The sequence below is a fragment of the Lonchura striata genome, chromosome 15 (assembly GCF_046129695.1).
Source record: "Lonchura striata isolate bLonStr1 chromosome 15, bLonStr1.mat, whole genome shotgun sequence".
Lineage (NCBI taxonomy): Eukaryota > Metazoa > Chordata > Aves > Passeriformes > Estrildidae > Lonchura > Lonchura striata.
The window spans coordinates 3,955,143-3,967,683 of record NC_134617.1 but is presented as its reverse complement, the minus strand read 5'-3'; the positions used below and the strand labels follow the sequence as shown (position 1 = coordinate 3,967,683).

General features: G+C 40.6%; 1 protein-coding gene across 12 annotated transcripts in view; it reads right to left on the bottom strand.

Annotated features, from left to right (window-relative positions):
- The window catches only part of EBF1 (EBF transcription factor 1), a 268,667-nt gene that overhangs the window by 86,814 nt on the left and 169,312 nt on the right, over window positions 1–12,541 (bottom strand). For 6 of the 12 annotated variants that reach the window (XM_021530732.3, XM_021530725.3, XM_021530726.3 and 3 more), the window contains exons 7-8: window positions 12,037–12,118; window positions 4,098–4,239 (exon numbers count right to left, since the gene is read on the bottom strand). In XM_021530732.3, the coding sequence (XP_021386407.1) occupies window positions 4,098–4,239; window positions 12,037–12,118 (224 nt within the window). The remainder of the gene's footprint in view (window positions 1–4,097; window positions 4,240–12,036; window positions 12,119–12,541) is intronic. The other 6 variants (XM_021530735.2, XM_021530737.3, XM_021530731.3 and 3 more) reach the window with 1 other exon arrangement.

The window sequence follows — 12,541 nt, the reverse complement described above, 5'->3', positions numbered from 1 at the left end:
TTTAAGCTACTTGTCAGTTGTCTTCCTGACAAGGCCACTTGAATGTATTCAGGAATATTTGCATAAATGCTCGAAGTGAGTTCACCCTGGCAGCTAGTGCTAATGGTACATAAAGTAATTTAGTCACTTCTCTTAGGCATCCTGTCAGGGTGATAAGCACCCCCTCTTTGCCTTGTTGCATATTAGATCATTAGATAATAAAGTGTTAGAGCATGCAAACTGACAGGGTCTCAGGGACTATCATTTTTCGAGGGCATTGAATTCTGCCAGTGAGGAAAAACAATAGAGAAAGTGATGCTGCAATTGGCTTTACATTCTTGTAAAGACATTCAAAAGATTTGGGGAGAAAAAGAATTTTTGCTTTGCAATGATATGAGAGTTTTAACTGGAAACTTTGCAGTGGATTTATTGCTGGTAAACTTGAAAAGAATTTTTGCAAGTGCTGCCAGGACACTCTCCTTCCATAAGTTCATCACTTAAATTTCATTGGGAAGATTTTGCTTTTAAAATTGACACCCTGGGATGAACTACAAGCTGAAATATATCCAACAGTTGGGGCCTGTTGGCTCTTGACTATACATCTTACTATATATATAATTTGGAAAGGTCAACCACACTAGCTTTCTGGTTTACCATAAATATAAAACCAGTGAGGATCCAACTATTTGTGAATGAAAAAGTGATAATTATTGAAAACCACAGATTACTGTGGCTTACCCTATTTATACCACACAGAGAAGGATGAAATAATAATTGGTCTCTGCCAGCTATTACTTTTAAAAGATAGATACATTTATTTGAAAGATGAGCTGCTTAACCCACTGGCTTCAAGGGGGCAGCGTGTGGACACAAAACCAGGATCTGGGGTCCTGGTTATATTCAGAGAAAGGAGCTACAAAAACGAACCTTCACTTTACTGAGTGAAAAGTCTGACAAGCAAGATATAAATAAAGATGTGTTGGATGTCCCAAAAATAATCCAGACTACCTGCTAATGAGACGGTGAAATCCAAATGTGGAGACACCAGGCTCCTGAGTGGCTCAGGAGGTGCAGCTTTCTTCACAGATTTTTGGTCCCCAAAGTGTCTTTTAGGTGTCACATAAACTGTAAGTTGGTGTTTCAGAGCAGCAAACACAAGATTGTAAGGATAAACTGGATATTGTCTAAGTAAATTCAACAACCAGCACACCTTTCTACACCCGGCCTCCCCTCTCCCCAGCCCTGACAGTCAGGCATTCAAATCTATTGCCATCAGATATTTGTGTTAAGAAGTTAAATGTCTGGAAAAGTCCACAGAAATACATTTGGTCAAGGGTATATTCTAGTCAGATCCCAGAGTTTGTAAACCTGTGATGAGCAGTTGCTCACCAGAGCAATGAACCAGAGACAAGCCATGACTACGTTCCCGTCCCATCTCCCTGCTCATGGATACAGCTCAGGTCAATCTGTCCTTCCCCAAGGGAGGCAGAAAACCTGGGGAGAGGAGAGGCAAACAAACTGCCTCTGATATTATCCAGAATAAAAATTGCAAAAATTGGAGAAAATTAGTATGTTTTTTGACTCAAAGTGAAAGCAAAAAATTATTTCAGTGGTGGAAACTGTCATCTGTTCCAATGGGTCTTGTCCAAAATTCAACAGCATTAAGCCTTTTTCTTTCTTTTTATTTATTTAGTTAAGTGGTTTAGATACCTAATTACATCATAACAGTTACTGGATTTTTTTTTTTTTTTTTCCTGTTTCTTGGACTCACATGTTCAGAGAATTCCTGGAGAGCTGGGCTGAAGGATTTAGGTTAAAAAGAGAGGCTCCACCAAGCCTCTGGGAAGAGAGCAATTTTGTAGTGTGAAGGCAGCTATTCAAAAGTAAGAATTTACTAGCAGTTTCTTTATGAGGTTGCTTGAGAGGTGCCTGAGAAAGGAGATTAGAAAAATCACCTTTCCCACAAAATGTACACATGGAGACGTTTTGCAGATGTTGACTTTTAATATCAGTACAGTAACTCAGGTGGGTGCAGCTACGTAAGCAAAGAATTATCTTTTTTTCATTGTTTTTTTGCCAACAGAACCCCTCAGGTTGTAGGAGTGGGAATGACATCTGTGGTAAAATGAGATACCACCATGCATGAGAATAAGGGCATTTATGGAAGATTTATTTATTACTGCCTCAATCAAAAGCATGCACTGAGAAGACTGCAATGGGGGAAAAAGAAAAAACATGACAAATACTTTAGTAGGAATATAAGAACAAAAATAGGAGTGTTTTTTTAAGACTAGACTTAATGGAAAGATTACAAAGTTGAACAGAAAGAAGTTTCCCTTTGTAATGCCTTCTGCTAATTAATAAAGACAGAGTTCATACATTCCTTATAAATTTCAGTAAAAATTATGACAGTGGTTTGTTTATTAAATTAAGTTGTTGGCAGGATGAAAAAAAAATTCTATAACATGAATTATGGCTGAAAATGGCTCGTAGCCTACATAAAAAGTTAGAGCTAAATAAATACAGATGTAAGTTATGTTTATATAATGAGAAACGCTGCTGAGCTAAGAATTTTAGGTTAGTAAGTGTGAACTACAGACCCGATTCTGCAAACACTTATCAATACCCTCAGCTTCTCTGACACAAGAAGCCTCATTGATCCCAACAGGACCATATGTGAGCATAATCTTAAATATATGCATAAGTGCTTGCAGGACTGATGCCTGAAAGCATAAACAGAATAGAAAAGTATTTCCACAGGAATCCACTGAGCAGTAGAAACCCACACATTTTCCCATTTCTCAGCATTAATAATTTCTTTTAACGTATCTAGTTAACATTTCTCTGAGTGGCATTTGCTTTCCCAGAGAAAATTTTATCTAGTTTCTTCAAACTCTTTGGAAAAATCTATTTAATTATTCATCAGATCCTCGGCAAATATTTGTGAAACAAACCAGCATAAAGGACTGGTGCCTTCAACACTCAGCTACTTCAATGGGAGCTCATCTCTTAGAGGGAGCAAGCACCTATTGAATTTAGGATTACAAACAGCTTTGAAGACAAAGAGCTATTCTACCAAGCTGGAACAGGGAGAGGGGAGTGAAATGCCCTCTGTTTTTGTTTTGTTTTTCAGCAGTAGTCATCAACTTTGAGGACAAAGAGCAAAACAAAACATTAATCAAATCCAGATTTTTCAAAGTACATTTGCACTCAACAACTCCAATTTTAAGCACCTACAGTCACCAGCAGATGTTCCCTTCCAGGACCAGCTGACCTTACAGAAGAGATTACTGTCCCCAGGCTGCTTCCAGCCACGTGCCCCATCCCACCCTTGCTGGAGTTTACTGTACTTTCAGAAAAGCCAAACTGCCTGGCACCATTTCTCCTTCAATCATTTCAGCAACAAGCCAGATTGGCAAAGAGTGATTATTTAAATGGTTTAATTCAAATGAACTTCATTGGCCTGGAGGAGACCAGGGAGCAAGCACACAACCATCCTAGCTGGCATGTCCATGGTGAAGAATAGCCTGGAGCAAGGAGGGGAGACAAACAGCTGTGGGAAAAGCAACATCCTCAGCTGGCACAGCTGGAGCCAGAAAAGAACATGCATCCATGGCTTAAGTAAGCAGATGGATTTCCAAAAGGGCTCTGCTTTCATTTAAGGGAATTCAAAGGAACAGAAGAATCTCCTAGAGAGCTCAGCACCCTATAGATAGAAGAAATGCAATCCAAAATTTGGGTGCTGAGCACTTCAGAAAATATGCAATATCCTTTAGATGCACAATAGTCAAAAATCAGCACAGTCTAGGAAAAAGTCAGACTCCAAATATGGGTGCTGAATAAATGCAACCAACATTTAAAAAAAAATCACCCCATTTCACTGACACACAGGACAACTCTGCACCCATGTTTGCTTACTTGTTTGTCATTTCACTACATTTAGAGTTGACCTACTTGAAAAATTCCCTCTTTGGTCTTGAGGCCAGTCCCTTTCAAATGTCTGGCCCCAGAGATAATAAACGCTTACAGGCCAGTTTTGAAACCAGCAGCCAGAGACACAAACCAAACAAATCCACATTTAAAGTAGCAATGCCAACCAATGAAAATGATTTGCCTACCATGTTCCAGATAAGAAGGCGTACCTTCCGAGGGATCGAGTCTTCGAGCTCTCCGCCCGTGCTTGGAATTGTTGTGCACAAACATATTGTCTGACACTGCCAGCACATGGCCATCAACATTGACTGTTGTAGACACCACGACCTGCAAGCACAAGAGCAAGATGGAGGAAAACTTGGAGAAATCTGTGTGTTTTTCAAAAAGCGTGGAGTGTAATAAACTCGGTTAAATAAATAACAGCTGGGAGCTGTAGAAAATTGCAAAGCTATTTCACATAATAACTGGTGCTTATGCTGTACAAATCTAACAAGAGACGCTATTGATGAGTGGGTCTTTGGCATCGAAAGCTTTTGATGCAGTTTTAAGTCAAATTGCAGAGTTTGTAGCTGCGTGGCAGACAGCACACTGTTAACCATCATTTTAACAAGAGGATCTTTATTAAGTATTTTTCCCCTCTATACAAGGGCAGCTGTGTTTCACCCTAAATTATCCTTCAGTTTCCACGCTGAAGTAGATAGAGATGTTGACATTGCAAATGAGAATCGATTCAGAATAAAAGAAAACAAAAGTGTATTTTGTGAAGTTGTAACAAGAGTTGTTGCTGCCTGCCTCGCCCCCACCCTCCTCTGCTGCTCTCCCCTCAGCCCAGTCACTGCAGGTTGTTGGACTTGCCCAAATTTCTCCTGAGCTCTACCTTAAGGAGTACCTATAGGCATGTTTATGTACACACACACACACTTGACAGTGGGGTCTTGATCTGGAGAACACAACCCTATTCATCCAGTGTTAGAATTATTTGTATTTCTCAACTTATCTCAATGTCAACACCTGGGATTTGATTTGAGGCAGGGTGAGAGAGACACAGCAGGACTGCACTGGAGGAAGGATCAGACACTCCTGGCCCCCAGAGCTGCCCAGGGCAAGAGAGGAGCAACCCAGCTGGGGCAAACAGGTAAGTGATGGGTCCCAAGTAGAAGACCCAGCTGCTCCAAGGTGTCTAGAGGGACTTCTCAACCCTCAGGCTCCAAAAGAAAATCCCTGTCTAGGCAGAGGGCACATGAGCCATGAAATGTCATGGTGAAACAAGTCCCTTGCAGAGCTGTGAGCTCATCACCACGTCTCCTCCTACCCCATTCAATCCAAGCAGTCTCAGCCTCTCTGGTTTTCCTTCAGCCACCCCTCCCACAGCCTTTTGGGATGGCATTCCCAGGGTTTTACCCCAGCCAAAGATTTGGCCTTCAGCTGGCTGCTGGTTTGCCAGGAGCACGCGTTGCCTTCGAGAACTTTGACTAAAACAATAAGAAGAAATGACCTACACTTCTCCTTACATTAAACAGGGAAAGGGATTAAAGACTGAAACCCACAGAGATATGTTTATTCATGCGACCTCTTACAACCAAATATAATAATTGTCTGTTAATTGCAGTTTCAGCTCCCACCTCATGCTTCGACATGTGAAACAGCAATCAGCAGCTCCTGTTTAATCCACCTATTATGTTGACTAATTAACTTTGCTCGACAGTTTATTTCTTCCTCCATTATCAGCCCCTGTCAGCCGCAAGCACAGTGCCGCAAAGGGGGACCTCAGCCCTTTTGATTGATCACCGATAGATTGACATGCAGATTAATTTAATTAGAATCACCTCACTTGAGAAATGAAAGACAATGGCAAGGGGGCTAATAGATCTGCTCTTATAATGAGGCAAGCCTCCAGAGCCACGGCAGAGGATTTCTGATTTATTTTGCTGAATTCCCCAGTCGCTCTGAAAGGCTCTCGCTTTAATTGTTCTTGGTTTTGAGAGGCTTTAGCCTCTGAAGAGGTGAAATGCTTTACAAGGATTGGCAAACATTGCTTCAACTCTCTCAGGAAGCTGCTGCCTCTCAAAGTTGGTCAAATGGGGACACTTAAAGGATCGCTTATAACTATTCAATTTCATCACTTGAATTGGAGCTAAAAAAAATAAAAAAACAGAGCGAAAGGGAAAATATTCTACCTATTTCTGGTCCTCAATTAAAATACTCAAAAAGTAAGCAAAGCCACTAAACTGCCCAGAGCAGATCCTGAAGTCTTCCTCTGCAAAAAGAGGAATACAAAAGAGAATATTTTACATCTAAAAGATCCTAACCCCATCCCTCAGAATGTCATTCCAAGCAATAGACTTTTGTGCGTGTTTTAAGTGAAAGATATTAAAATACAGAATAAATGATTCAAGAGCTCCTACAGATGGAAATTTGGGAAAAAGAAAGCACCAAATACTACAGATAAGTTTTTCTGAAATCAAACTAAGGAAAGAAAAAAACCCAAGCCCTATATATAAAATTCCAAAAGGGATTTCAAAAGTAATTTATCCATTGAATTCCTGAGGGGTAGAATAAAGTTTATGATATTTTCAATAAAATATGATCTTATAGTAAGTGGCTCGGGGTTTGCAATCTTATTTGTGCACTTGCAACCACTGTAAATTCTTCACAAGTGGGATTTTGAGCCAAATTGTTGCCATTGCCTGTCACAGCTCCATGATTTATGTCAGCTCCTTATCTTCTTCTATGAGTCCGATTAGATGCATATGAAAATTAACCAAATTACAATTAATAACAGTGGCTACAAGATAAAATATTTTCCCCAATTCCAAAACCCTACAGGTACACACAGACTTCACACTGAAGCTGATCAATCCTGGGCTGAAACCAAAACTTTTAACATTTTTATAAATGGGATTCCAGAAAAAATAATTAATCAAGAGTAGTAACAGTAAGATTAACCTGTGAAAATCCTGTATCTGTGTAGCTGTTGCTATGTACGCAGCTTTCTAGGTAAGAACTTGAGGACACAATCCTGTTGAGGTTTTATGTGAGTAAAGCTACATTTAATTTCCCCCTCCTCAGATTTTCAAAACTGTTGATGCAACATATTTTGAATTACTTAGCACTATCTTCCTACCTCCCTCCTGAACAGTTTGATTTACTATGAAGAGACCACATTGGTGTGGCTCTTTGGTGTCGTTAGCAGCAGAAACTATAAATGGAATCCCCAAGTAAAACTGTTTCCAGTCTCAGGAAATGCAGAAAAAACCCCCTCTAATGTGTCTGTTTGGAAAAAAAAAAGATTATTCATAGCACACCTGTAAGAAGCAACAGGCTCTTGCTGCTCAATTCTTTAAATGAAAAATCTCATTAATAGAGGAATGTTAAATGTGCACTGCACCAAGGAAATATTAATGCCTCTAATTATTAAGAGTGAAAAAATGTACCTCGAATATTGTGTGCCACAGTTGCCTTGGATTGCTACAGAGCACTTACATACTTACAAGTTCTACTCATATTTTTTAATCTAAAAAAATACTACACTCTCCTCATTTTGATTTTGAAACGACTGGGATATGTTCGAGTTAAAGCACATGCTAAAACTAATTTGTGGAGAAATCATAAAATTAGGGGGAGGGGACAGCCAGTGTATATGTGGAATGGGCACCAAGGCATCCTAAAACACAGACTGTAGCAAGAGGGAAAGGCACACTACAGTTTAATAAATGATTAATGAGGTGCTGACACATTAATGTAAGCACAGGGACAACCAGGTCTGCCAAATCTCAAACCTTTCCAAATTTTGTCAACAAAACACAGTTTTAATTTGAGACAGGCAAACACGGAAAATGATTTTGAGCTTTAGCTTTAGCCCTTCATAGATTTTGAATTTAAATCCTGTATCAACACCAGGGGAGACAGAGGTATGAAAGAAACACATGGGTTTACAAATTTCTTCAATGAAATTGGCACTATCGAATGCAATAACGTATCCCAGCTCTGTGGATTATTCTGCCTGCCATTAAATAGTTCAGTTTGTGAATACTTTGGAGCTTAGATTTTTTTCTTTTCTTTAAATATTCAGAGACCAGGAGCCTGGAGATCAAGCTATTTATCCACGTTTAGCACTCGGCCTGTTTATTTGGTATAGTACCTCACTTAATATATCAAAATTAAGCATTGCACAACTCCTGATTTTTAACCACAGCCCATTAAGCTTTGCTCACTGATTAAGACATAGCATTTTCCTTTTGCATTCAATTTTCTCCAATGTATGGCGAGGGATCTGATATTTTTGCAACATCCCCAATACCCAGTGGCAAAGGCAGAAAAAATCTGGCTAGGATGATTTCCAGGTTTGAAGTGTGCCCTAAGTGTTAAATATGTGACTCCAGTGCTTGCCACTCTTCTGAAAGCTATAAATGGCTCGAGCACATCTTTATTTTCATCACCACTTGGTGACCTCTTCCTACAATGTGTTGACTTCTTTATTCTAGTAACAAAAAATCACTCTCCATTTAACAAGACACTTCAAAAGGTGCCTAACTAAGAGCACATAAGTACAATACATTCAGTAATTTTGCTCACGTGCTCAAGGACAGGCCAGGCACTTAATTACCTTGTTGAATTGGGCCACAGCTCTCACTGCTATTTTTCAGTCTCTTTTTCTTTTTTTTTTTTTTTTGCCTTTGCCTTCTCTGGGGATGGAGCCTTGCATGTCCAAATTCCATTATCTGGGATTCATGAAGCATCATCTCTGTCTCTTATGCAAATTTGCAATAAGACACAAGTGGCTTCAATTCAAACATGAGTGGCAGCATCCCATGGAGGCAAATGAGCAACCTCTGCTGCAGGAGAGGCTGTGGTAACAGAATCAAACAGTATGGCAATCTCTAAGTGACTTTCAAGGTTTTCATAATAAGTGAATGTTTGGGGTTTTATTCAGTGACACAGCCTGAAAAGTTTCCTCTAAATTAAAACTTGACATGTGTCAGTTTACAAGCAGTTCTGCTAAAACAAGAACAAGAAGACAGCTAGGGCACCTGGGTTTCATTAATTAAAATAACATACAAAACTGTTTAGGTTGTATGAATGCGTTTTTAGTTCTGAAAAAATCAAATCTAGTCAGAGTTCACTCATGACACCATCTTCTTAGTAGCAGTATTATTATTACCACTAACTGGGGCACTACAGCCCATTCCACCAAGAATGATGCCTTATTGTGATGAAGAATTCACAACCAGACTGCGTATCTGCTCCAGAGGGTTTCTGGAATAAAAAGGCAAGATTGGGCAAAGGTGATAATACACAAGAGCACCAAATGTTTTGTGCAATTGGACTGATGAAACATGGAGATGAAATTATTTTCTCAAGGACCAGCAGGAGTGTGAGGCACAGCTGAAGTACTGTGCAGTACTTGACTTCTCCTCCCTGACTGTCTCCTTGTGCTAATAGAGACACAACAAACACAGCCAGGGCCAGCACTGCTCCAGCACACACACTCTGCTGGCACTCCACACCCCTCCACTTGTCACATCCTGGACATCTCAGACATGCAGAGAAATTTATTTCCTTCCAGGCCCTAACAGCTTTTATGTTAGACTTATCACACTCCTACATTTGCAAGCAAAGTTCAGGATAAAACCTCCTAATTAATTTCTGAGTGTGAGCCTGAATCAACACATGCTCTGCCTCCTCCCTCTACTTTCTTAACATGTCTTTTTTCAGGTGATAACCAGACAATTCCATGCTGCATGGGGAAAAAAAGACCAAACCAACTCTAAAATCTACTAAGAAAGGAAATTTTCTACAGGACTGGTCCTTAGATAGTGCAGGACTCACATCCTTGACCCTTCATTGATTCTCCCATCAAAACCATAATCTGTGTTCTAAGAACTTACAGCAACTTTTGGGGACTGACGAATGACAGACCAAAAGTTGGAACTATTTCCTGGCAGCTTCAAAGTCCTGCACAAGTAGGGGAATGAAGGAAGGGAATGTCTCCATTTTTGTGTGTATAATATGAGTATGGTACCATTTAAAAGTATCTGGAAACACCTTATCCTTATGGTTTTTAACCAGAACTTTGACATCACCACTGGAGACCTTGTAAGTCACTGGCAACAATTCAAAGGCAGCTGATAGCAAACACAGGGGCACAGATTTAATTTGGTTCCTACACAACACTGCCTCAAACACCCAGGAGCACCATAGAATTGAGATACTACATGTACACTCAGTCTTTTTCACCCTAAGAAATGATAAATGAAGCTTGGACTCTGTAGATCCCAGCTGTTTTATTTTAAGAAGTCTATTGCTAAAGACCAACAAGTTCAAAATTTAAAAAAAAAAAAAAAAAGGGAAGAAACAAAAGCAGCTATTGTAAAACAATAAGCCTGGGCACTGAAGAGAACGCTTCAATGCCACCCTGTATGAGAGTAGGAGTGGTTAACTTGGCTGAAAGTGATTAATTTCTTGAAAATTAAGCTGAGGTCACGCTAATTGACATGACCTGTGTAATTAAGCAGTCTCTGTTTACACACGGAAAGCTCAACTGCTGTGAAGCTGGGTTTGTATGACAGAATGTCTTTACAAGTCAAGAGATCAACAACCTTTCCTGTGTCCTACCTCCCCGCCGACACAGCTCCTGATTGCTGTTCTGAGGGACACGCACGGGCATTTCCATATGAAAATCAGCCTCGAGCCTGGGCGAGCAGAGCCCCAGCAGAGTGTACATGTTGTGAAGCAAGCTCTGACAGGCCCCAGGGGTGGCTGCTCGGACTAAATCCCCGTGCTGGTGAGTCCTTTTCCCACATTCTCTTTCCTTGATAATGCCCTCTGGAATCACAGGAGAATCGTGACAGAGGAAGGAGTGTGGGGTGAGAAGCTGAGGGCTCTGCCATGCCAATGCTGCCTTTTACACTGATTAATTTAATCCCTGTGGCCACATCTCCTCACTTCTGCACTTCCTTGCTCAGAGGCAAATAGTATCCTTCTGCCTTGAAGCACTGCTGCAATTAAACATTTCAACAAAAGACATTCTACAGATAAATAATATTGTCACTTACATAGCATTCAACACTTGTGTTGAAGTGCAACAATGCTGGAAAAGAAGCAAACAAGGTCCTGAGTAACTACAGAAAGCAGATATATTTTGGAGTTCTCTTTCTCCAGAGACCCATGTGGTCCATGGACAAATCTCTTGTTTCTTCTTCAGAACCTTGAGGTAAAGCCCCATAGACAGATTCTACCATGTTGCCTCCTTGGGCTGTATTCACTCCTCCCACCAAAGTTCTTTGACTTTCTATCCCATATTTTTATTCAGCACATACCCAAGTAAAGCATTATTGCCACAGTCAAAGAGCATGTCTTCAATAAAAGTGTTGGAACAATTATTCCTCAGCATTGCCACCACTCCACTGTGCTGCCAGCACTGGGGAAGTGCATGTACAGACCACCTTCCCAAGAGACAGTGATGTTCTTCATCCCAAAATGAGTTGTGACACAAGTGGAGCATAACAAGATGTCCTTGGCCATCTGAAGCTGAGTTGGTATTTCAGTTCCCAAGCCCCGCTGCCACAAGATGCAACAGTGGGGAAGTACCAGCCCAAAGCATCCCAACAGAGAGACACCCAGTGGTTGCTTTTTCCAAGTGCTCACTACAGGGATGGACTTTCAACCCATCAATGCATGTTTATGAGTCTTTACCACTGCTCAGGGGTAACACAGGTAGTCACAAGCCTGATTTTATTAATTGCTCTTACACCTTCCTCTGCCCCAGCCAATAAACAAGGTGCTCACTTAGTGTCTGCATGAAAACAAATAGTTCCCCATGGAGAGAGAAATATCTCAGAGCAGGAGAGCCCCATCGCTGAAAACAACAGAGATGTCATTTTGATTTTTCCTTTTCATGCTTTCCCTTCCGGTTAAGATGACATTATCTTCAAGAGTTCTCTCTTCCAGAGCAAGAGAACCCAACTACTTCCTGACCATTCTGCTGTGACAAGACATCCTCAGGCATTATTTTGTGACCTTATGCTTTTAGCATCTTCCAGTGAATTATTAGGTTAGTTTGGGTCAAAGTACTTCTGTCCTAACAGCTGCTGATTTTTAAAGGAGGAAGCGTGTCCGACTGACCTGGAATCGACGCATGTCTCGAGGGTTTCCTGCATTTTTTAGGCAATTTTGGTTACATTTGAGGAAAAATTTCAAGAAGAACCTATGGAGAAAGAGAAACAAACATTAATGTCTTATAAATAGGGCGTAGTATGTATACATATGATAGTAATATAAATATGACATCTGCACATTTGGTCCAACAAAGACTTAACATCAGTATTCCCAACTCAGACAAATCACCCCCCTGCCCATCCAAAGAGGGAGTGGAGCTTGCATAGGCCCCATCTAGCAAAACATGTAAGCACATCCTGAAAATTTAAACACTAATTTCATAGCTCTGTTGTGTCAGAGCCATTAAAGATTGCAAAGTCAGTCCCTCTGTCACGCCAGGCTGGCTGTGCCATCAGAGCAATGAGGAACAGACACGTTTTTCAGCACTGCAAAAAAGGGACAGAAAATGCTAGACATGAAAATTCCCTTGGGTATAAATGGGGCTTTGTTTTACAAGTTCACTGTTACCCAC